Here is a 27,187-nt window from a genome sequence, read left to right as displayed (position 1 = left end):
GACATTAGAAGTTGGGGTCCTACCTGTCACCTGCGATGCCTTAAGACCGTACCCATCCGTCAAGTAACCATCTCTTCTTCTCTGCCAGGCCTGCCTAAGGCCTACCAGGACTTTTCCGATGTTTTTTGTAAAAAGCAAGCAGAGGTCTTAACTCCACACAGACCCTTTGACTGCCCTATTGACTTGCTTCCTGGTACTTCTCCACCGCGTGGCAGAATTTTTCCGCTCTCTGCCCCAGAGACCCAAGCCATGTCCGAGTATATTCAAGAAAATCTAAAAAAAGGATTTATCAGGACTTCCGGTTCCGGCGCGGGCATGTGAGGATCGCAGAGCCGGAGCTCCCACACCCCGGACCGTCTACCTGCACAGAACCGACAACTGGAAGGGGCATAGCCCTGCTCACCTTGCCATCTGAGGTCCCGGAGGTCGTTGGGAGGCTGTGAGTCCCCCTGTTACGCAGCCGGCGAGAAGGACGGCGTGCCCGCAGGAGCGCATGGCAACTCAGGGACGGCCGCCATCTTCCCTGGCCTGGTAAAGGTACTGTGGGAGCGCAGCTTCGGTGAACTGACAGGGCGGCAGCCGAGGCTCTCAGTACAGTGAACGGGGGAGCGGAGTGGATAGTGGAGAAGCCAGACAGCCTCGCTACTGATAAGAGGCTGCCTCCATACAGCTCATTTCCTCGGCCATGATACAGGACAGCTTCTAAATCACTCACTGCACCATCCATCCCTGTGCCTGCCAGAGCAGTGACTCGGCTGTGGCCGGACATTAACCCCTGCACTCCCCCTACTCTGTGCTTTGAGAATCCCACCAGCATTCCCTATACCTGCAGTGAATCAGTTTCTACCTGTCATCACCCACTGCATTCCTTTGGATCTGTGAACTGCATCATCACTCCATGTTTCTGCAAAATAGTGCATCGCCTCTAGCCTGTCATTAACCCCTGCATGCCTCCAACTCTGTGACCTACCACCATTAATCTCTGTGCCTGACGCAACAGTGACCCAGCTTCAGCCTGTCATTAACCCTTCCATCTTTCCTGCGCTGGGAACAGTGGATGCCACTCTCTACACCTGGTGAAGCAGTACACCAGCCTCGGCCTGTTATTAACCCCTGCACTCCCCTGGCCCTGTGATCTACATTTGTGATTCTCTATACCTGACAAAACAGCGCATCAGCTTCAGCCTGTCATTGACTCTCACCTTTCTCCTGAGTAGTGGAAAGTAAACGTTTCTCTCCATATTTGCCCCAGCAGTGGACCAGCATCAGTCTGTCATTCACCCCCACATTTTCCTGCTCGTTGAACAGCAAACGTTACTCACTGCACCAACGGAACAGAGGCACAATCTCGGACGGCTTTTATACCTACCATTCCTCCTGTTCTAGGAACTGCTATTCATATCTGGAACACTTGGTGCAAGGCGGAGTCCTCAACTCTCAGTCATCGCCCCTACTTCCCTGGCTCCTATCCTCATGGAGAAATTTTTATCTAAAAGTTCCCAACGCGCTGGTCATTCTACAGGTGCCCCTACACAGCTGGGGCCTGTTCCTGCCCTCGCTCCAGTGCCTTGCTCTGCATCTGCCCAGGGGGGACGGGATCCCTTGGTAGCCATGGAGACCACTTGCAGTCAGCCTCTTTTCACTCCGGAAAAAGGAATTCAATTGCCTTCCGCGCCTGTACAGCTGCATGTTGTCGTTGGAAACTCAGAGGTGTCCTTTACCTCCCCCATGGGCCTACAAACATTGGCAGATGCATTGGTCAAGTTAATTACACCGACCATACAATCAACTCTGGAAAATACTATGCGCTCCACGCTAACACAAATTCAGTCTGATCTAGGTGCTCAGTCGGGGCGCTTTAGTGAAGCAGAACAATGTATTGTGACCCTAGAAGATGAAAACAGTGGGTTGGCTACAAGACTTCGCAGAGCGGAGACAGATCTCTGTTATGTCAGTGCAAAACTTGAAGACCTAGAGAATAGATCCCGCCGCAACAATTTACGCATAGTCTTTTGTGAGAGTGACTTACCTAAGGCTCTGGGGTTGTCACATAAATGTAGAGTGGAAAGAGCTCATCGTGTGGGAAGACCACAATCGACTTCTACTCAGCCACGGCACGTGGACTCCACCCGTCCTAGGCAGAGCATATTTAAACTTCTGGATTACAATGATAAAGTGGGGTTGCTGAAGGCTTATAGGAAACGCTCTACGCCGCTCACTTTCAGGAATAATAACATTTTATTGTTTGAGGACTTTTCTGCAGATGCCGCCAAGCGCCGAAGAGCCTTTGGCAAGATATGCTCGGAACTCTTCAAGGCTAAAAGACGCTTTCAACTACACTATCCTGCCACCTTGAGAGTTCTCCGGTCAGATGGCTCTTTCTCCACTTACCTAACCCCAGCTGCAGCAGAAGCGGCCCTGCCGGAGATCCTTTGTGAGTCAACTGGGGCTACTAGCTTACCAGCTCATCAATCTCCGCCCTCCAGAGATCGTGGAGATCCCTCTCACCCTCCGCCCAGGAGGAGGCGTAGTCGCACTAGCTCCCCAGGCGACTCCAGGAGACGTCGCCCATCTACAGGAAGACGTAGCAGAAGCAGGAGCGGTCGTTCCTCTTCCCCAGACTGAGTATACTGGCTGTTTTGCTATTATTGTTCTCCCTCTGTCTGTGGGGGGGGGGGGGGTCTCGGGGGTTATAGATGTGCCTTAACATTTCAGGGATGTTTCTCATTTGCATTCTTTGATATTGATGTTACTATTTGCTCACAAGTTATGATATTGCTGACAGAGCTGGTTCTTCCCTCTCTATTATTGTGTTGCTCCATGATATTACCTTAAAATGTTTCTTCCCTTTTGTCTTTTCCGTTCATACAATCTCCAGTCTTTTGTGTTGCTAACGGTCTTAGTCTGGTCTCAGCCATCTAGCGGGTTCCGGGGTGGGGGTTCTGGCTGACCGCATGCCTGAAAAAAGTGAAGTCCATTACCCATTGTTTGGCCTTTCCATTTCCATCGAGGGATTTGAGCCATGTGGGGATGTCTTGGTTTCTGTTGTTGTTTTTTTTACCTTCTCTCTGTTTTGTTGTTTTTGGTGTCCTCTGCATTTGGGTCCTCCTCCACCTTCTCCCTGTTGCTTTCCCTACATGGGATCTCCATTTGCGGTGGGTCCTGGACCACCGTCGATGACATTTCTCAACTCTTCTCCCTCCCCTCCAGTACGTGCTCTGCTTTCTCTTCTAAATGTTACCTCCTTGCTGTCCCCTCCTTGCGTACAATCTGGCCAGGCTGGGTATCCTCTCCCCTGACTCCCAGGGGTTCTCTGATTGGTAATGTGTAAGGTTGCTTCCTGGAATGTGAAGGGTTTACGGTCCCCTCAGAAACGTATGAAAGTCCTTCGTTTTCTGAAATGCCTGCGTCCCGACATAGTCCTGTTACAGGAAACTCACTTGCGGGAACAGGATTTCCAGAGAATGAAAAAATTGTCCAAATGCAGTGGTGTCCGCTCACCTCCGGAGCCGAATCTCCGACACACCTGTGCTGTCACGGACCCGCCGGTCCCGCCCCGGCTTCAACAGCGTATAGAAGGAAGGATTGTCCGGCACCAGGTATGCTCTAAAAGATTGCTTTTATTCATGCCATAGCAAGGAAACAGACATCACAGGACTGTGGTAATCTGACGCGTTTCGCTCTCTCTTGAGCTTAAACGTAGACTAAATTCAACAGACCAACATGCAAATTTAAAACAGAGACTCGATGGTCACATGATAAAATACCTGACATAGGTAGTAATTATAAAAACCCGGCATGGATATCATCTGTTAGTATTACAGAATGAGTTGGATCCTACCATAAGTGCATCATTCGCTGTGTGTTTATCCTATGAGTGTGAATATACTCCAAACATTAAGTGCAAAAATCGACAGGTATGCACACAATAGGTTGCGGTATGTTGATATCGTGCATGTATAGGTCAATAGTAGAATGGGATAATCTACCTCATTGACTAAAAAACTCAGAGATCTGCATACATGGATATATATGTTAAAAATTACATGCATTAAATGGATTACGGCATGTCAATATCACACATGCACGGGTAAATAATGGAAAAGGATAAACAACCTCTTTCTATGTGTAGTTCTGAGACCTACGTGCATGTATACATATACTAAAAGATGATATATATGCCATGAATTAATAGATGTACATAAATAAATTGAAACACTGCACAATTTGCTCTGTTTTGGTTTACATATATATCCATTACGTATTAATACTATAATTTTAATTTTCAGTAACCGCACTCTAATAGGTATCAAAACACACTAGGCGGAATCACCCTCCCAACCCTCGCACCAAGAGAAATTATTGGTCTACCAAAAATATATAAATATAAAACATTATAAGGGGCTACGGTGCTCGGGGCATCCGGGGAGGCATATAACGCTATACTATATTCTTATGTACAGGTCATGATTAAATCTAAGCGTTTGTTCATTCCCCGCGGGTATCTGGTATCCAAAAGAAATATCCAATATGTCTCTCTATTGAAGAGGCGTTTTAAATGAAAAAATTGTGGGTGGCCCACGTGGTGGGCAGCCCGGCGGTGGAGGGCAGGTCTGGGGTGATTACTCTGATTATCAAGTCGTTTGCACATCAGGTCCTCTCACACGTTAATGATGGCGAAGGGCGTCTCTCTCATTTGCAATTAGTACACAATGGCTCTCCCTATCACGTATACAATGTGTATGCCCCTAATGGTGACAATTCCTCCTTCTTCAGCTCTTTAGCAGACACTGTCAATAGCACTAGTGGACCATTGACGATACTGGGAGGTGACTTGAACTTGAAGTTCTCCCCCCCTTCCTGACGCAGACGGATCTGATTGACTCTTGGCGACAATTGCACCCTGATGGTCGTGAGTACTCACACTTCTCGTACGCACATGACTCCTGGTCTCGCATTAACTATGTCCTGGTCAGCCCATTATTGAGCTCCCGATTGCGGGAGGTAGCTATACAGGATATGGTTATATCAGACCATGCACCAGTCTCGCTGGAGCTTCTGCCATCCTGCCCCAAAGGCTCGGACTTCCTGTGGCGTTTTCCATCTTATTTAGTGAAGGATGAATCCTTCCAGAGTCTTCTCAGGGGCTGGTGGCTGGAGTTTCAGACAGACAATGCAATACACTTAGACAACCCTTCCCTGTACTGGGAAACAGCGAAGGTAGTGCTCAGGGGCAGAATACTGTCTTATAGTAATTCGATCAAACGTAATACCTTGGAGGGTCATGCGAAAGCAAGTGCTACCTTGGCAGAGGCTTATACCCGCTTCTTAGACAATCCCACTTCAGAACACAAACACCAATGGCAGGTAGCGAAGTCCTCATACGAATTATGGCTTGACAGGAAAGAAAGGATTTACAGATCTTACTTTGAGGCAGACTTATTTAAACAGGGTAACAAGGCAGGTCGCTTACTGGCACATGTAGCGAAGGGATCACGGGGACAGGCGCATGTGATATCGCTCCGTGACTCTGCGGGACGGATTACCCATGACCCCCACACACTCAATGCAGCCCTGGGTTCCTACTACGCAGCTCTTTACTCCACTCAGCCAGCCCCGACTGATGAGGGGGCGCGCTTCTTGGAAGGGCTGACTCTTCCCTCTTTATCAGACGAGCAGCATCGGGAACTCAATGCTGATGTTTCTAGGGAAGAAGTGGAAGCCGGCATTAGAACTTTAGAGAACGGGAAGGCTCCGGGGCCGGACGGTTACACCGGGGAATTTTACAAAACCCTTGTAGATCAGGTGTCACCCCCCCTAACTGCATACTTTAATGACATTTTGCACACAGGCACGATCTCTCCAGCGGCGAAGTTGGCTTATATCAAAGTCTTACCCAAGGAGGGCAAGGACCCTTTGGATCCGAGCTCCTACCGTCCTATCTCTCTCATTAATCAGGATGTGAAGTTGTTGTCTAAAATCCTAGCAGATAGGCTAGCCAAATTTTTGCCGCTTCTAGTGGGTGATCACCAGGTGGGATTTGTCAAAAATCGCTCAGCGGTCACGAACATAAGGAAGGTGTTGGCGGTGATGGATAGTGTTCGGGGCCAGTCCCAGTCAGCTACCCGGTGCGCTCTCCTTGCCCTGGATGCTGAAAAAGCTTTTGATAATGTTCGCTGGGACTGGCTGGGACTGGTGTTGACTAAATTTGGAATAGAGAGTCGTTTCAGCACTTTCATAGGAGGTCTCTACAACGGTATGACAGCGAGAGTTCACACCCCGGGTATTCTATCAGCACCTATCACATTGTCCAAAGGTACGCGACAGGGTTGCCCCCTGTCACCCCTACTGTTTGACCTGGCGATCGAACCATTGGCTCGCCATTTACTGACCTCTAATCTTTACAAGGCATTCAGGTGGGGGATCAGGAGGTGAAGCTGTCCATGTTTCCGGACGATGTGCTTCTCTACCTACATGATGCCAAAGTAGCTGTCCCAAGGATACTACATTTTCTTTCTCTTGCGGGAGGGTTTTCCAGATATAGGGTTAATGCCACTAAAAGCATGTTGTTACCGCTGGATACATCCCCTCCTCGGTGGGCTGCGGAGGGCCTGGATCTGGGAGTGAAGGTAACAACTTCCCACATAACTTACTTAGGCATCCGAATAGGGAGGACTCCGGATACCTTGTATTCCCTTAACTACACACGCTCTTCCAACACATACTCACAGAACTAAAGAGATGGGAATCGTTGCCCTTGGCTTTTTTGGGCAGATGCCATCTAGTAAAGATGATCAGCTTTCCTCGCTTGTTATATCCCCTGCAAACACTCCCACTCCTTTTAAAACACACTGATGTCAGGCATTTAAATTCGGCCTTCCAACGATTTCTCTGGCAAGGCAAACGTCCTCGGATATCTTTACAGAAACTCATGTTATCTAGACCAGAAGGGGGGGTCAATTTCCCTAATATAAGAGGGTATAATATAGCATGCCTCTTCTGACATGCGCTTGACTGGTTGCACTCCTCCACTTATTTTTCAAATTTAGTGGTAGAAAAAGCACTCGCCTCTCCATGGTCACTGCCAGCACTCTTACACACCAGGTATGCTAACCTACCGAGGGACATTAAGGGTTCACTACTATTACGGGACACTATAATGTCATGGAAGGAGGTGCGAAGGATCTTTGGTCTTCCATTTCTCCTGTCCAAACGAATGCCTTTGCGTAATCACCCGGAATTTCCCCAAGGTGGGTCCTGCTCTTGGTTGCGCATACGGCATGATAAAGGGATAAACACGGTGGGACATTTAATGCATGAGGCTAACCGTAGATGGCTTACACCAAGCGAGATTCTCCACCAGTATGACCTGCCCCGTTCTCACTCTTTTTATGCCATTCAAGCCAACACTTTTTGCACCGCCAGACTGCGTGATCTCTCGAAGGAGGCTACGAATCATACTTTAGATGAGATTATAGGCACTGAACCCCAAAGACGGTCGATCTCAGACTTATATGCTGCTTTCCGCAATCGATTCCTTAAACTTGATCCCAAACATGTTTTTAGCACTTGGGAGAGGTGGACAGGTGACACTGACATTACTGACGTAATACTACAAGGGTGGGAAGCGGTGCGGAAGAATGTCATTAATGAAAGATGGAGGGAGACGAATTTAAAAGTAGCACATGCAGCCTTATATGGTTTCAACATCCTGCCATCCCCCACGTTTCCGGATAGGATCACCCATTGCCCTAAGTGTAAGCTATCGCTCACCAACATGTATCACAGGATATGGGACTGCCCTCATACTGCTGATTACTGGCGTCGTATACAATCTTACATTTGGGATAACTGGGGCATACAACTTCCCTTCACACCTCAAACGCTGATTTTCCATCAGGCACGTCCTCCTGAGGGGGAGGGGGAGGGGATAGGACGGTATCCCAAGTTTATTCATGTGGTTCTTCTAGTAGCCTTAAGATGTCTTTTTTCTAAATGGCTGGAGGCGAGCACTCCGGACTTGCCCTCTCTGATCGTTCAGCTGAAATTGTTCTTGGAAGTAGACCGCTTGGATGCAGAGAGGCACATGGATTCTGGCACCAAGCGCTTCTTCCAAAAGTGGAAATCCTTTATTGTAACCCACTTCGACTCTCAGGGGATCATAAATATAGTTAAACCTTTCAGATACACTACTTGGTACAGTGTGGAATCCCTGAGAGGTTCTCTGGGAGCATTACGCTTACCGGATTCCTTATGTGCCAATCCTGATGCTTAGGCGCATGATTGCTCCTGTCCTGGATCCCTTGGGAGTCGCAGGGTGTCCCTGTCCTGCCCTTCCTTATCTTGCTCCGTGTTGTCAGCTTAGTTTTCAGGGGTGTGAGCATTTTCTGTGTAACCGACTAGCTGGCCCAAGGAGGCCATCCAGGGATTCTACTGGATGTCCTCCTACAACCAAGGATACTTGGAGGACAGGGGAGGAGGATGGGATAGGGAGTTTTGTTTCCGGGAGCTGATATACACCTGTGGGGGGATGTTATCAACAGATTGTATGCTTCTACCGATACACCAAATTTTGCATTTCCGCTTAATCAAATGTTTTTATGTTTTTGTTTATTGTGAAAATGTTTAATAAAAAAAAAAAAAAAAAAAAAGGATTTATCAGAAAATCTTCGTCTCCTGCTGGAGCAGGATTCTTCTTCGTTGCTAAGAAAGATGGAACCCTACGCCCATGCATCGATTACCGCGGTTTAAATAAAATTACCGTTAAGAATCGTTACCCACTTCCCCTTATCTCTGAATTGTTTGACCGTCTGCGGGGAGCGAAAATTTTTACCAAACTCGATCTAAGAGGGGCTTATAATCTTATCCGTATACGTGAAGGAGACGAGTGGAAAACTGCATTCAACACCCGTGACGGACATTTTGAGTATCTTGTCATGCCTTTCGGCCTTTGCAACGCCCCAGCAGTTTTCCAGGACTTTGTCAATGAGATTTTTCGTGACTTGCTATATACTTGTGTAGTGGTCTACCTGGATGACATTGTTATTTTTTCTTCTAACCCTGAGGATCATCGCCTCCATGTCTGTCAGGTGTTACAGCACCTACGCAAAAATCACCTTTACGCTAAGATAGAAAAGTGTCTCTTTGAACGCAGTAGTCTACCTTTCTTGGGTTACATTGTGTCCAGCCAAGGCCTTCAAATCGATCCTGTCAAACTCTCTGCGGTTCTGAATTGGCCACGCCCCTCTAGATTGCGAGCTATCCAACGCTTCCTCGGGTTCGCTAATTACTATCGTCAATTTATTCCCCACTTCTCCACCATCGTTGCTCCTATTGTAGCGTTGACCAAAAAGGACGCGAACCCGAGGTCCTGGCCATCTATGGCGGAGGAGTCCTTTAATCTGCTCAAGGCTGCCTTCCCTTCTGCACCTGTCCTGTCCAGGCCTGACCCCTCAAAGCCTTTTATCCTTGAAGTAGATGCTTCTTCTGTTGGTGCCGGTGCCGTTTTAACTCAAAAGACCACTACTGGGAGAAATCGCACGTGTGGCTTTTTCTCCAAGACCTTCTCTCCTGCAGAAAAAAATTATTCAATTGGAGATCGTGAGCTTTTAGCTATTAAATTGGCACTCGAGGAGTGGAGACATCTTTTAGAAGGCTCCCTGCATCCCATCATCATTTACACGGACAATAAAAATTTATCGTATCTCCAGACTGCCCAGCGATTAAATCCTCGCCAAGCTAGATGGACATTGTTTTTTGCCCGCTTCAATTTTGAAATTCATTTTCGTCCAGCTGACAAGAACGTTAGAGCTGATGCACTATCACGTTCCACCGATGTTTCCGAATCTGAAGCCCCTCCACAGCACATCATACCTCCTGAGTGTCTCATCTCCTCCACTCCTACCACTCTTGTGCAAGTTCCTCCAGGGAAGACCTTTGTACCTTCACGCCCTTGCCACAAAATTCTTAAATGGGTCATTCTTCTCTTTTGGCCGGACATGCTGGTGTCAAGAAGTCGGAGCAGTTGATTCCCAGACACTATTGGTGGCCCACCTTGCAGAAGGATGTGACTGATTTTGTTCTGGCTTGTACTACCTGTGCCCGTGACAAGACTCCACGCCAGAAGCCGGCAGGTCTCCTCCTTCCTTTAGCTGTACCTGAACAGCCATGGTCCCATATTGGTATGGACTTCATCACCGATCTGCCACCTTCCCGCAATAATACAGTCATCTGGGTGGTCGTTGATCGTTTTTCTAAAATGGCTCATTTTGTTCCTCTGCCGGGTCTTCCTTCTGCGCCTCAATTGGCGAAACAATTTTTTCTTCATATTTTTCGATTCCACGGGCTTCCCACGCACATCGTTTCAGACATAGGCATCCAGTTTGTTTCTAAATTTTGGAGGGCACTCTGCAGTCAATTAAAAATCAAACTAAATTTTTCTTCTGCTTACCACCCTCAATCCAACGGTCAAGTGGAAAGAGTAAATCAGATACTTGGTGACTACCTGCGACATTTTGTCTCCTCTCGCCAAGACGATTGGGTGGACCTCTTGCCCTGGGCTGAATTTTCGTACAATTTTAAAAACTCTGAGTCTTCTTCCAAATCCCCATTTTTTGTGGTGTACGGCCGTCACCCGCTTCCCCCCTCCCTATCCCCACTTCCTCTGGGGTTCCTGCCGTTGATGAATTGACGCAAGATTTTTCTTCCATTTGGCGTGAGACTCAAAAATCACTTCTACTGGCCTCATCTCGAATGAAGGTGCATGCTGATAAAAAGAGAAGGGTTCCTCCGGTATTTTCCCCTGGTGACAAGGTATGGCTTTCTGCTAAGTATATTCGATTCCGTGTAGCCAGTTACAAGTTGGGCCCCCGATTTTTAGGGCCTTTCAAAGTCAAAAAACAAATCAACCCTGTCTCTTACCAACTTCATCTGCCCCCCTCTCTCCATATTCCTAACTCCTTCCATGTCTCTCTACTCAAACCTGTTGTTCTTAACCGCTATACTCCCAAAGTCATTCTTCCTGCTCCTGTCTCTGGATCCTCTGATATCTTCTCTGTGAAAGAGATCCTCGCCTCCAGGGTTGTCCGAGGTAAAAGATTTTTTCTTGTTGATTGGGAGAATTGTGGCCCCGAAGAGAGGTCCTGGGAACCTGAGATCAATATCCTTGATAAGGAACTCATTCGTAGATTTCTGGGTTCCAAAAAGAAGGGGAGACCCAAGGGGGGGGTACTGTAACGCCGAGCGCTCCGGGTCCCGCTGCTTCCCCGGAGCGCTCGCGGCGTTACTCTGCTTGCAGCGCTCCGGTCGGCGCTGCTGACCGAGAGCGCTGCTACCCTGTCACCGGAGGGGATGCGATCCGTGGGACGGGACGTGCCCGTTCACGGATCGCACCCCATGTCCCTTCTCACCCGCTCCGTCCTTCCTCTGTCCCTGCCCGGCGCGCGCGGCCCCACTCTCTAGGGTTTCTGAAATTTAAAGGGCCAGTGCACCACTAATTGGTGCCTGGTCCAATCTAGTCTAATCACTGTTTCCCCTATAAAACATCACTTCCCCTTCCTGTCCCTGCCAGATCTTGTTGCCTAGTGCCTAGTGAAAGCGTTCCAGTGTGTCCTTGCCTGTGTTTCCAGAATCTCTGCTGTTGCCCCTGACTACGAACCTTGCCACCTGCCCTGACCTTTCTGCTACGTCTGACCTTGCCTTGCCTTGTCCTTTTGTACCGCGCCATCTCAGCCGCCAGAGAGGTTGAGTCGCTACTGGGAGGAACGACCTGGGGGTTACCTGCCGCAGCAAGTCCATCCCGCTTTGCGGCGGGCTCTGGTGAATACCAGTAACCCCTTAGACTCCGTTCCCCTGGTACAGCCTACGCCGTCACCTCTCTGGTTCAGAGGATCCACTTCCAGTGTCCTCACCTTCCGCCAACCGGATCCTGACAGCTACAACTCAATCGCTGACCTCACTTCATTGTCTGAATACTCCACCAAATGTAATGACTTGCTCTTGCAGACAGGTGCGGTTGCAGTATATAGGCCAAGGAACAGTACTTTTTAAATCAAAGTTCCGTGTTTTATTCACACTTGGAAAACAGCAAAAACAGTCTTAGATGCAGTTCAAAGAAAACGTAACAAAAGTCCACATGTATTCCCTAGGTGTTTGTTGACACCGGAGACCATGCCATGTGGCATCAAGCAAGTCTTTCCCAGGCTTCCAGGCAGGCTGGTCACCAGCTTCCAAACTCTCAGGGAAGAACTCCACTCTCAGCTGTCTCTGGCAGTGTGAGCTGCAAATAGCAAATCCCCCTCAGCTGGTGAAGCATGCTGCCTTTAAGGCCAACAAAAGACGGCCTGGATTGTGGGGAATGATCCCCACCCTAGACTTGACCATTCCCAGTAAGAGCCGTCCCGGATTAGCCTTCCAGCCATACTATGGTCACAGTGTCAGTCTGCATCACAGCACAGACACTAAAAAAAATACTGGCTCTTACTTCACCAAGGCCAGGAGCCTTGGTGACACATATCGGCCATCAACCACCAAGCCTTTCACCTTCTCACATAACATAAGGAACAATATATTAAAAGTTTAGTTTGGTGATAGGTAATATTTAACATCTTGGGGATGCAAGGTGTACCTGTATGCCCTGTGTCCGCTCCCGCAATATAACACAGGGTAACGCGGTGAACCCCCCTCATATCGGGTTCGTTCTGGACCCTAATGGTAGCCGGGACCAGTGGCTGAAACCAGACATCACCAATCGAGGTGATGTCCGGTATTAACCCTCTAAATGCGGCGATCAAAGTTGAAAAAGCATTCCCGGCAGCTCAGTTGGGCTAATCCCTACCTGCCTCTCCGTTGTCCGACCGCTGAATAACAGCTCCGTGCCTGAGATCCAGTCGAGCACCGAAAACACTGATCAATGCTATGCTATGGCAAATCATTGATCAGTGTGGGCAATCAGTGTAATGCATGTTATAGTCCCCCTATAGGGGCTATCACATTGCAAAAAAGAAAGTTAAAAAAAAAAGTTCATAAAGATGATTTAACCCCTTCCCTAATAAAAATTTGAATCCCCCCCCCCCTTGTCCCATAGAAAAAAAACGTGCAAATAAATATAAATAGAAACATATGTGGTAAATGTCCGAACTATAAAAATATATTGTTAATAATTAACCCCTTAAGGACACAGGGCGTATGGATACGCCCTGGGTTTTTGATCGTTAAGGACCCAGGGCATATCCATATGCCCGTGAGAATTCCGGTCCCCGCTGCGCACCCGTCGGGGACCGGATCGGGATGGCTGTTGAAATCATTCAGCAGGCATCCCGTGCAAATTGCCAGGGGAGTCCTGAGACCCCCCCATGTCGGCAATCGCCGCAGATCGCTGGTGAATTCACAAATGCAATCTGCAGCGACTCCCGTCATACGGGTCACATGTTACCCGATGACCTGGAGATACATGGTGATCGGGGGTGTACAATACACCCCCAATCACCTACTGTATCTATGGGGCGGTGGCAATTTTGTCACCCCCCCCCCCCCCCCCCAGGAGCTCTGCTATTGGCCGGACAATAGCTGCCGGCAGCTCTGCCATCTTACTGAGTTCAGTCAGCGGGCAGAGCTGCAAGAAGGAGCCAGGGACCCCCCCCCCCCTCTGCGTGATCGGAGCCCCCTCACAGAAGAAGAAGCCTCCATTAGTCAGGGAAGAATACAGAAAAGGGAAAGGTAGGAGTCAAAAGTAAAAATTAGGGCCCCATTAGGGGTTCAGGGTGCTGCATTTGGCCCCCCATTTTTTTGGGGGGCCGCAGCGCTTTTTTGCCCACATAACGGTTTGTGATTTCTTATCACACACCTTTATATTATAAAGTCACACCAAGCAAACACTACATACTTCCCCGCCCCCCCCCCCACACACACACACACACCCTCCCCCCCGCCACTGCCCCTCCACCCCCCGCAACTGTTGAGAAAAGGCGATGGCTTGCCGGTCATTTTCAGCGGCGGAGGCATACATCTTACTTGCCTCCGACTCTGAATCTGCCAATGAGGACGAGGAAGATCCTACTTTTCTGTGTTCTTTCTTGTCCTCCTCATCATCTAGTACTGATGATGTGCCCCCCAGAAGGCGGCGGAGATGCCGCCAGGCGAGGCCACGCACCCCCCCATGATAGTGACCCAGTGGCCGGCACTAGTACAAGTGGCCATGACGCTTGTAATAGGAGTCCGACCCCCAGACAATTTTTCCGGAGCTCCCTTTCAGTGAACCTGTCTGGAGACCCCCAGAGGGTTATCAGCCATGGATTTCGGAGTTCGTTGGTGACTCCAGAATCCAGATTGACACGGCTGGGTTCACTGAAATTGACTTTTTTAGTTATTTTTACAGTGATGGCTTTGTCAATCACATGGTGGAGCAGACAAATCTGTATGCCCAGTAGTTCATCGCCCACCACCCAAATTCTTTATCGGCTAGGTCCAATGGATGGTACGCCATTGATCCAGCAGAAATGAGGACATTTTGGGGCCTTGTGCTGCATAAGCGCCTGGTCAAAAAGCCCAGTGTTAGACAGTACCGGAGCGGGGACATCCTATACCAGACCCCACTTTACAGTATGGTCATGACAAGGAAGCGGTTCGAGGCCATTCGGAAATGCCTGCATTACGCTGATAATGAGGCATGTTTCTCCCCCCCCAAAGGTCATCCCGCCTATAACCTGCTTTACAAAGTGAGGACGATCATCGATCACTTTGGGGCCAAATTTTTGGAGGCCTACGTACCGCTCAGGGAGCTCTCGGTAGATGAGTCTCTTACCAGTTTTAAGGGGAGAATCATCTTCCGCCAGTACATTCCCTCGAGGCGGGCACGGTATGGTGTGAAGCTCTACAAACTTTATGAGAGTACCTTAAGGGTACACTTAAAAGACCTGAAGGGCTTTTTTAGGTATGGACAATGTCTCATTGTTAAATGAGTGTATAGAAAAAACGGCCTTTTAATGTAGGTTTTATTGTGTGTTTTTATGTATTAATGTGTTTTTTATGCATTTGTACATTATTGCATTTTTTATGTAAAATAATCCTTTCTGTTATTGGACAGGTTTATTATCTATTGTGGAATATAGTGGATCTATTATTTAGTGATTATATGTAGTATTAATAATATTCATTATGTTTACCTGTGTGAGAATTGTGGGCGTGTTGTTATCCAGGTGCGATACGTCACTTCCCTTATATATATCTCCTGCATTCTGTGTCTTGTATCACGCCTGAAGAAAGGATTATTAATATCCAGAAATGCGTTGTGTGAATAGAATAAAAGAAATTAAGACTTCTACCAGTATCCTTGAACCTTTTCTGCAACAGCGCGATCTCAGCTTCCGATTTCCTCCTCCTTCACTGCCAATTGTAAAGTGACTCAATTCGAGAAAAAAAAAATTGAAATTAAGTCCAGCGCTAATGGCTTTGTACATAAAATTACAGATTTCCTAAATTGTGCCAGTAAGGGGGTCATCTATGTAATCGAATGCCCCTGTAATAAACAATACGTAGGCCGAACCTCACGGGCCCCAAAAACCCGTATATTGGAACATAGATATAACATAAAAAAACAAAATGATAAACACCCACTCTCGGCCCACTACAAACAATTCCACCTAGGAAACCCTAATAAACTCAGATATGCAGCCATCCAATTGATTCAGCAAGACTGGCAAGGAGTGAACTATATAGGTAAGATGTCCAGAGCAGAATCCAGAAAAGGTTTTGAATTCAACTCTCTGGCACCCAAGGGACTGAACAGTGAAATGGAAGTATTCGGGTTCTTAGATTAGGAGGTCGTTCCTTGCGACGACCCATAGGCGTTTGGCTGTGCACTCCAGCACTCTGGTGTGTCCTTAGTCGGGACCTCCTCCTGACCCCAACCTGATGCAACCCAAAGACTTATTTGGGGTATAATCAAGACACATTCACCATACATGCTATATTTGTCATTTTGGATGTATATTTTAGTTAAACATGCTTTTACCTAGTCTATATAAATACAACTATGAATCATTTTAGCCATTCATAATTTTTTTTATATATATTTGTTTCTTACGTGGACACTCTATTTTAGAATATATATATATATATATATATATATATATATATATATATATATATATATATATATATCCATCTATATTTATAACCCAGTGTATACATTGACTACACATAAATAAAATAAATTAAATAAAATATTTTATATAATATTTGACAGAGATATATTATTCATATGTACACTAATAATTTCACTTGCATAAACAAACATAGACATCAACTTTACACAAACACCCGAGCATAGAATAGTTTAATAGTTTTTTTTTAGAATATCATATTTCAACATATTTTATTTAACTGTACATATTTTATTTATAATATATACATGCAATTATTAAATTATTTACATATGTCATACTGCTAAATATTCTCATTGCAGAATATATCAGTTTTAAATACCCAAAATCGAGGATTTTTCCACCTTTTCTGTATATCCCATTTTTTTTTTGTGAATTGGATGTGACATCCTCCAAAAAAAGGAGAGGAGTTATATATATATATATATATATGTCACATATATAATCACATATGCTTAGCTGCTGAAGAAAGGTCCTAAGGCGGACCTGAAACACGTCCAGCTGTATACCAGCCATATACATTCATAACCCAAGTGCCACAATATCAAGTTCTTGCCAGATACAGCGTTACCTAACATCCACTGCTGTCTGTAAATCTATCCAAGAAAGTACGTGCAATACTCAACCAGGAGGATGCCGCAGGCTTCCTCCTATCACCTGCGGGAAAACCTCTGCAGTACCCATGGACTCAGCCCACTGCTGCCGCTGCTTACCTGAGACGGCCGAGTCTCCAGCAGCGCTCACTCTGCCCAGGGAATCGGGACTCGCTTGTGTGACCAAGCGCAACTAACAGAAGGTACCAACTCTGTATACCTGCACATAAACTATCTATACTACTAAAGTTTACCATTGTCGCTGCATACCTTTGAGACAGGCTGTGTCTCTAGCAGCGGGCTCTCTGCATAGAGAGCCAGGATCGTGTGAGAGAATACATAGGACACTATTCAATTGGATATAAAACACTTGTGAATATCGTGACTTGAGAGAGACTATCCCATATTCTACAACCACTACCTCACTGCTTTTTATTGATATGTGGACACTTCTTTAAAGGATTATAATATTTTTTAGCTCTATTTTTTATTCAGATTTTTATTATATATGTATATCTGCTATGTTATTGATTTTATTATAACAACCATTTATTAACCATTTATTAATTGTTATAATTGTGTTTCCGTGGACCCATAAGGGCCCTGTGAGTCAAAGAACACAAGTTTATTAATATCTTATAATATATACATTTATCTAATAAATCAAGATTATTCCAATATTCATGACTCTGAGCCCCAATTTCTGTACTGTATATTGCACTTTTTTAACATCTTGAGTATAGGTGTTGTTTGGGTAGCTCGAGTCTCGGGTTGCCAGGTGAATAGGAGCCTCTCCACCATTTTTCTATTTTGCAAAATCGAAAGGGTTATGATTTTTAAAAGGTGAGGAGGAAAAAACGAGTCCTCAAGGGGTTAAATAAGTGGGGAAAGGGGGTGAAGGGAAATATATACAGTGTACAGTATATAAATCACAGTCCGATAAAAGTCTGTACAATATGTGGTATGCAATGTACTATATTATCACAATAAAACCCTATGGTATAACATGCAGTGTGCCATTCAAGGCTTTAAAGGGGTACTCCGGTGAAAACCTTTTTTCTTTTAAATCAACTGGTGGCAGAAAGTTAAACATATTTGTAAATTACTTATATTAAAACATCTTAATCCTTCCTGTACTTATTAGCTGTTGAATACTACAGAGGAAATTCTTTTCTTTTTGGAATGCTCTCTGATATCATCACGACCACAGTTCTCTCTGCTGACGTTATTATAATAATAATATACATCTGCTATGCACGGTTGCTAAAATGAACAGAGATGTCAGCAGAGAGCATTGTGTTTGTGATGTCATCAGTGTTCCAAAAAGAAAGGAATTTCCTCTGTAGCATTCAGCAGCTAATAAGTAATGGAAGGATTAAGATTTTTTTATAGAAGTAATTTAAAAATATGTTTAACTTTCTGCCACCAGTTGTTTTAAAAGAAACAAGGTTTTCACCAGAGTACCCCTTTAATACCATGAAGTCAAAATCTGCATGATGTGTAATGTAAAATTTGCATTTTCATCACAGTGAGACCCATGATGGATTATGCAATATGTAGTTTAGAACAAGAATACCCTAGAGACCACTGTAATTGTGCATCTTATGTACACTATAATAAATAGAACGTGCCCCACATTGGTAAAGGTGCTTGTATAGTCACAAATGAACAGAGAATTAGCAATAAGAACGTCTCAAATATTACAGACAAACTGGTGGGGTAAAATATTTAGCTGGTCTACTGAGTGTTCTTCCCCGACAGATGTGTGGAGCGTTCTGAATGACAGTACCCTTAGAGGAAACCAGGCAGGAATAGCAGTGCACCTAGGGAAATTGTAAAATGCTTTGGTCAGTCTTGCAATGCTTTGATGATGCATGGGAACATTGCAACATATGGTCCTTTGGTTGGCTGTATCTTGAGGTATCCTTAGTAAGATCGGTCATGAAAAGTGGGATGCTCAGAGGAAGTTATATAAGCCATATTTGTTGAAGTGGATGCCATTACAGCTTTGCTATCCCTGATGAATCTGTTGGTAAAGTGAAACATTGTCAGGATCCGGACTGGTATGCGGAGAGGACACTGGTGGTGGATCCTCTGTGTCAGTGAGGTGATGGCGTGGGCCGTACCAGGGGAACGGAATCTAAGGGGTTACTGGTTTTCAGCAGAGCCTGCCACAAAGCGGGATGGACTTGCAGCGGTAGGTAACCCCCAGGTCGTTCCACCCGATAGCGACTCAACCTCACTGACAGCTGAGACAGGTGTGGTACACAAGGACTAGACAGAGGCGAGGTCAGACGTAGCAGAAGGTCAAGGCAGGCAGTGAGGTTCGTAGTCAGGGGCAACAGCAGACGGTCTGGGTACACAGGCTTGGGAAGACACTAAAACGCTTTCACAGGGCACAAGGCAACAAGATCCGGCGAGGAAAGGAAGGGGAAGTGGGTTTAAGTAGTGTTTGGTGGTAATACACTGATTGGGCCAGGCACCAATTAGTGGTGCACTGGCCCTTTAAATTTCATAGAGCCGGCGCGCGCGCGCCCTAGAGAGCGGGGCCGCGCGCCGGGACGGAGCCGAAAGAGGATGGGGCAGGTGAGCAGAACGGGATGCGACCCGCGGGCAGGCACGCCCCGCCGCGCGGATCGCATCCCCGCCGGGGGAATCAGAGCAGCGCTCCCAGTCAGCGAGTCTGACCGGTGGAGCACTGCGAACAGGACATAAACGCCTTTAGCGCTCCGGGGAGGAGCAGGGACCCGGAGCGCTTGGCGTAACAAACATGTTGGGATGTAACAACAAGCGTACTGCTGACATTGTCCATTTGTGCTATTCCAGTTGGAAAAGTAGTCATTTATACAAACACTGCACAACCATTGTAGAAAACCTCATTCATTTTATTACTAATGGAAAAAGATATACAGTTTTAGGGGCAAGTTGTTATTAAAGATTTTCACCACTGGGCCTTTTGACTCAAGGGTTTGGTTCAAGGTCTAGTCTCTTGGGTGGGTGGGAGCATGGGGTTGTGCATTTTTTGGTCAGTTTGGGTTATTTTGAATAATATTTCTCCCAGTTATTTTCCCAAGTTGTGATTATGGATAAGCAGTATGGCAGGTTTTTTTCATCACAAAGATTGAATCTAGGGAATCTGATAGCAGAAGCGACACATGTTTTTCAACCTTTATTCCCCCCCCCCCCCCCCCCCCCCCCACTAAACCAAGTAGATATTCATCAGGCATTTCATAACCTGATTAAAAATTTAAGAGGTGCATGAGATATTGTTGGGAAGTCACAAGCTCCAAAATGTCAATTATTCAGTAAAATATTAAAAAGTGTATCTTATTAATGTGACTACCCAACTTCACACTGATATTGGAGATATGCAGAGATTTGCAATTAATCCAAAATCTACTTATTGCAAACTGAAATTTATGCTTTCAAAAATGAAATTAAGGGAAAAAAAAGCAAATACATATGGGTGTACACAGATTTTGTAACTGGACAAGTTTTGACATATCGAGGCAGTCACAAGGGTAATTTTCATTTCGGTAGTAGCCTAAAGATGGTAGATATTTCTGAAACTGAGACTACTGGTACAGAAGAGTCTTTATTGGACACAAATAGTGCCTCATTCATGGGCACAAAGAGAAAAAGAAGGGCTATAACTAGGGGCATTAATGCACCAAATCTGACTGTTAACTGTGCTCCATCTGTATGATCGGCAATGAATTGGGTTATTTTGCTAAAACTTTTTACATTTTTCTCATCTACAAAACAGTGAAAACAAGTTAAAGAATTCTATATGAATGTAGGGATGTATTTGTATGTTTCACTTAATTTCCACTATTTTTCTTTATATTGCAAGTTAATATTATGTCCCCATATATTACGCTTGTAGCATGTATAAGCATTCATGCAGTAATGAATATTGTCATTCAGCCAAAGTACAAGACGAAATCGATCAAGTAATTGGAAGAGAGCGGACAACGACAATGGGGGATGTGCTACAAATGCCATATACTTATGCTGTGATCCATGAAGTACAACGATGTGGAGATATTATTCCCATGGCTTTGCCTCATATGACCTACAGAGATATAGAAATTAAAGGTTACATTATACCAAAGGTTTGTCTTATCTTTACTCAAAGGGAATGTTCATACAGCGGAATGTCCATGCTGAATTCCGCCAGAATATTTTGCACGCACATTCCGCTGCAGCAGAGTCCCATTGATTTCAATGGTATTCTGCTGCACTGTGTACATGGTGGAAGTTTTATGGCTGATGTTTATTCCTGCAGAAAAAATCCTAAATCAAGCAGGTTTTGCTCCGAAATGCATTGCCGTCTATGAGGCGGTACATTTCCAAGTGGCCCTAACGCCCTCCGGATTATTTAACAAAACCTAAAGGGGAAATCTAATCTCCTCACAGATAACTTATTCCGATTGGCAGGATGAACAAAAGAACATTCTTCTAATCAAAAATTAAGAAAACTTGTTTTTCCTCAAAGTATAAAATTTCTACAGCAATGGTATAGATCAAACTGTAGAACAGTATTTATTCATATGAATGTTACATCTGATAAAATATCTATAACTATAGTGAATCCTACACAGGACCGAACCAGAGACATAATTGAAAGGGCCTTCAATAACCTTCTACTGGTTTACATCAGGATCCAGTTATTTTTCTATTGGAGTTTATAACAACAATTTTTCTTTAGCAATCTTATAGTTTTTAATTATTTTTCCATAGGGCACAACTGTCATCACCAACCTGTCCTCTGTGCTCAAGGATCAGCGAGTATGGGAGAAACCTTTCCAGTTTTACCCAAAGCACTTCCTGGATGAGAACGGAAAGTTTGTAAAACAAGAAGCATTTATGCCATTTTCTGCAGGTGAGCCTGAAAAGTAATCAGTGTTAACTATCATACGTTCTGTAGAGGGGTCATGAACTCATTTGGCTCAATTTCTAATATTCAGTTGGAACTGGGACTTGCTACTATTATGTTCCCAATACACTGCACACACAGAAGAGGACATCCTGCTCTTTAATGTCTTTACCGTACCCTATGAAGCAGCAGCACAGAGAACATTATAAAACAGTGCATACAAAAAAGAAGGTTGCAGCAGCACTCTTGGAAAAAAAAAAAAAAAGAGGCTCTTAGCGCACTTTTTGATCAAAACGCTCCCCCAATCCACCACCCGGGGGTGGCCTTCGGATGGGGACCCTAACACGTTCATTCCACTCACCTCTGCTGGGCATATAGCATCTGACTGGGTAACATTCAGGATCCACTATCAATTTAAAACGTGTTAGGGTCCCCATCCGAAGTGAGGCCACCTCTGCATGGTGGATGGGGGACATGTTTTGAACAAAAACTGCGCTAAAAGCCTTCATTTTTCGACCAAGAGTGCCGCTGTAACCTTCTTTTTCGTACACTCTGTAATTGCCACAGCAGCGTGCACCCTTGTATTAGATAATTGTGCTGGCTATTTTTCTTTTTGTTTTTGCTGTGCAAGTTAGGGGGAGTGGCACTCTATGTAGCCGTGCACCCCTCCCTTTTCACAGGAGGTGTTTTAAATTGATAGTGGATCCTGCATGGCACCCAGTCAGAGGCTATATGCCCAGCAGAGGGGAGTGGAATGAGCGTGTTAGGGTCCCATCCGAAATGAGGACACCTCCGTGTGGTGGATCAGGGACCCGTTTTGCTCAAAAAGTGCGCTTAGAGCCTCTATTTTTTTTACCAAGAGTGCTGCTGGAACCTTCTTTTGTATACTCTGTATAGTGCACCCTTGTATTAGGTAGTTGTACTGGCTATTTTTCATTTTGTTTTTGCACTATAAAACAGTGCTGAGCAGTGTAAGCTGCGAATCAGTTAAGCACTAGAGTGAGGAAAAAGTGTCTACTGTAAGCTTCTATAGTCTCTCTGGTTGCTTCTGTGTCTATTCCCCTCTCCATAGAGTTCTATGGACAACATGTCAGCTGATCTCTCTGTGAACTGTTAGACTGTCTTCCCTTTAGGACAGATTTAAGCAGATTTGAAGGAATGATATGCTAAAGACTTGAAAAGTAAAAAAATGTGAGATTATTTTCTAATAAGGTACCTTATCAAGCTAATTTACTTGTACTACTGATTTTGGAAAGTTTCCTGAAATGACAATTACTATTTAATATTTGGTTTCAAGCACAAGTTCATATTACAATTATTAATATTAGAGATGAGCGAATTTTTGAAACATTTGATTCGGCCGATTCGCTGAATATTCCCAAAAAATCCGTTAGGTCCGGTTAGGTTTATTTGCGGCGAATCAATATTAAAAGTGGCTATTTCTGGGCTATAGAGAGCCTCAATCGGGTGTAGAACACTGGAAGGACTATAAAATTTTAATAGAAGTAATTAACATATCTGTTCAACTTTCTGGCACCAGTTGATTTAAAAAAAATAGTTTTCCACCTGAGTATCTGCCCATCACCACTCACTATATGATGGCACAGTCAGATATATAACTCATATCTCTGACTGTGCCATCATATAGTTAACGGTGAAAGGCAGGAAAAAAATTGCAACTGGTCCATTTATAAGCCACACATTTTACCTTTTTTGCCCCCTGCTTGGGTGAGGCTGAGGCCTCTTAGATTTATTACAGAAATAGCACAGCAGCACAGAGTATTTCTGGAGGGAACTGTAGTGAGGCAGACTGTCTGCTTCACTACAGTTCCTGTCAGAAATACTCTGTGCTGCTAAGAAAGCCTACTCCATCTTCTACCTGCCTTTCACCGCCCCCTACATGATGGTACAGTCAGAGATATAAGTTATATTTCACATATAACTTATATCTCAGACTGTGCCATCATGTAGGGGGCGGTGAAAGGCAGGTAGAAGATACATACAACTATAATATTCATAAGCCACCCACCTGGCCAGGCTAGCCTGTTTATGTGTCCATGGCTCTGTACACCGAGGACAAGCAGGGCTCTGTACACCGAGGACAAGCAGGGCTCTGTACACCGAGGACAAGCAGGGCTCTGTACACTGAGGACAAGCAGGGTTCTGTACACTGAGGACAAGCAGGGCTCTGTACACTGAGGACAAGCAGGGCTCTCTGCATCGAGGACAAGCAGGGCTCTGTACACCGAGGACAAGCAGGGCTCTGTACACCGAGGACAAGCAGGGCTCTGTACACCGAGGACAAGCAGGGCTCTGTACACCGAGGACAAGCAGGGCTCTGTACACCGAGGACAAGCAGGGCTCTGTACACTGAGGACAAGCAGGGCTCTGTACACTGAGGACAAGCAGGGCTTTGTACACTGAGGACAAGCAGGGCTCTGTACACCGAGGACAAGCAGGGCTCTGTACACCGAGGACAAGCAGGGCTCTGTACACTGAGGACAAGCAGGGTTCTGTACACTGAGGACAAGCAGGGCTCTGTACACTGAGGACAAGCAGGGCTCTGTACACCGATGACAAGCAGGGCTCTGTACACTGAGAACAAGCAGGGCTCTGTACACTGAGGACAAGCAGGGCTTTGTACACTGAGGACAAGCAGGGCTCTGTACACCGAGGACAAGCAGGGCTCTGTACACCAAGGACATGCGGGGCTCTGTACAGGGCCAGATTAAGGCTGCCTGGAAGACGGAGCACTTCGTTATGATGCCCCCCCCCCCCCCCCAAAAAAAAAAAAAAAATTGGCCTGGGCATATTAGACTATTTGACACTGTGGGTGTAACAGGAGTCAGGCCCCTGTTCAAATAAAATGGGCTGAATGGTTTAAAATCACTTCATTTCAGGTCACTCTTTCCAGCTGTTGCAAAACCACAACCCCCATTATGTCTGGAGAGCTTCAGGCATTATAGGAGTTGTAGTTTTGTAACAGCTGGAGCCTCAAATTGGGGTACAGTGTCATCCATTATTACTGCAAAACTTAGAAGTGACGAGAGATCTAATGGGACAGTTAGGAGAATACACAAACATAAAATGACTCACAGGAGACGTCTTCTCTGTTTTCTTTCCTTTTCTTCTTCATCTGGTCCAGACGCCAGGTCTTCTTCCAGCTCCATTTTCCTCTGTAAATTTCGACGCCTGGACATCATTGGTTCCTCACTCTGCCAGCCGATCCTCATACTCTGTATAAAGACAACAATCATTATAACCCTTCAAGAGACAGTGCTTCCTAAAAATAATACTGCCAAGCCTTGTGTACCATGTATATTATACTGCCAAACATCATGCCCTCGAAAAATAATACTACCACACACTGTGTCTTCCGTAGTGTGCACAGAGCAGCAGCATCCCATTGAAAACAAGCGAAATTCTGCTGGCGGAAGTTCGTAGTGTGGACGAGCCCTAATTCCCGCAGACCCATAAGTGCTCCTCCAGAATCCTGCTCCCAGATACCCCTAAGGCTAGGTTTCCCCCTTTTTTTTACCTGCAAAAACACAGAAAAACTGCTATTGCTTTTTCCTGTGTTATGGTAATTTTTTGACATTTTTTTTCTTTTTTTTCTTGTGCTTTTGCCTTCTCCGGAAACTTAGCCTTAAGGAATAGGGGAGGACTAAGGCTAAGTTTCTGGAGAAGGCAAAAGCATAAGAACAAAAATGCCAAAAAATTACCATAACACTGGCTGCAACACTCCTGGTCCTTCTCCACTATTCCACTTTTCTGCACCCCCCCCCCCCTCAGTCCCTTCACACTCCTCTGCCCCCTTTACCAAACCCCCACTTACCTTACCTCACCTCACCTCATCCCCCCCAAACAACCTCACTTCAGTGAGCCCCCAACCTTCCAGCCCCCACCCCACAAACCTACACCTTACTTTGTAGAGAAGACACACAGTGGTGTCTCCAGCTTTTATATTTTGGGGGGGGCACACTGGGTGCCACAGGGGGACAGAATTAAGGGGGAGGGGCAATTATAAAGCACTATATACCAGGATATAATAGTGCAGGACACTGTTCCACCAGGATATAATAGTGCCAGACACTACACTGCCAGGATATCATGGTGCCATATGCTGTGCTGCCAGTATAAAGTAGTGCCACACACTGTGCTGCCGGGATATAATAGTGCCACACACTGTGCTGCCAGGATATAATAGTGCCACACACTGTGCTGCCGGGATATAATAGTGCCACACACTGTGCTGCCGGGATATAATAGTGCCACACACTGTGCTGCCGGGATATAATAGTGCCACACACTGTGCTGCCAGGATATAATAGTGCTACACACTGTGCTGCCAGGATATAAATGTGCCACACACTGTGCTGCCGGGATATAATAGTGCCACACACTGTGCTGCCAGGATATAATAGTGCTACACACGGTGCTGCCAGGATATAATAGTGCCACACACTACACTGTGCTGCCAATATATGAGTGCCACACAATGTACCCCAGAACATATTAGTGCCACACAATCTACCCAAGGAAATAATAGTGCTACACAATATAGTCTAGGACTTAATAGTGCCACACACTTTGCTGCCAGGATGTATAAGTACCACACATAGTGCTGTTAGGATATCATAGTATCACACTCTGTGCTGCCAGAATATAATAGTGCCCCACGCTGTGTCGCTAGGATATAATAGTGCCTAACACTACACTGCCAGGATATTATGGTGCCATATGCTGTGCTACCAGGACATAATAGTGTCATATGCTGTGCTGCCAGGATGTAATGGTGCGACACACTGTGTTGCTAGGACATAATAACGCCACACAATGTACCCAGGACTTAAAGGGAAACTGACAGACTGTTCACCTGCACTAAACCCAATACACTGGGTCATAGTGCAGAGGAACTGGAGTAGAAAAGGGTATAACGTACATAAATTTGTGAAGTAGTTTAGAAGATATTGTCCCCTGTAGATTAAATGCAGAGCAGTTTTGCTGCGCAATGGAGGCTGCTCCTGCTTCCCAGCCTCCTCCTGTATGAAGCGCTAGGCCTGCCTATTATTTGTATATTTATTACTATTCACTCTCATGTCCTAGTGACTTGTGTGAATAGTGAATAGTAATAAATATACACTCACTATATACATGTACTCATCAGACATTATATATACACTCACTATATCCATGTACACATCACACATTATATATACACTCACTATATACATGTACACATCACACATTATATATACACTCACTATATCCATGTACTAATCACACATTATATATACACTCACTATATCCATGTACACATCACACATTATATGTACACTCACTATATCCATGTACTCATCAGACATTATATATACACTTACTATATCCATGTACTAATCACACATTATATATACACTCACTATATCCATGTACACATCACACATTATATATACACTCACTATATACATGTACTCATCAGACATTATATATACACTCACTATATCCATGTACTCATCAGACATTATATATACACTCACTATATCCATGTACTCATC

At 45.3% G+C, this 27,187-nt stretch overlaps 1 protein-coding gene across 1 annotated transcript in view; it reads left to right on the top strand.

Moving 5' to 3' along the window:
* LOC130275624 (cytochrome P450 2D14-like) overlaps nucleotides 1-27,187 on the top strand; it is a 126,143-nt gene that overhangs the window by 91,823 nt on the left and 7,133 nt on the right. Inside the window, exons 7-8 of the mRNA XM_056523817.1 lie at nucleotides 20,681-20,868; nucleotides 21,497-21,638. Of these exons, the coding sequence (XP_056379792.1) occupies nucleotides 20,681-20,868; nucleotides 21,497-21,638 (330 nt within the window). The remainder of the gene's footprint in view (nucleotides 1-20,680; nucleotides 20,869-21,496; nucleotides 21,639-27,187) is intronic.

This window comes from Hyla sarda, chromosome 6 (genome assembly GCF_029499605.1).
Source record: "Hyla sarda isolate aHylSar1 chromosome 6, aHylSar1.hap1, whole genome shotgun sequence".
NCBI classification, from domain to species: Eukaryota; Metazoa; Chordata; class Amphibia; order Anura; family Hylidae; genus Hyla; species Hyla sarda.
This window is presented reverse-complemented; position numbering and strand designations above follow the sequence as displayed.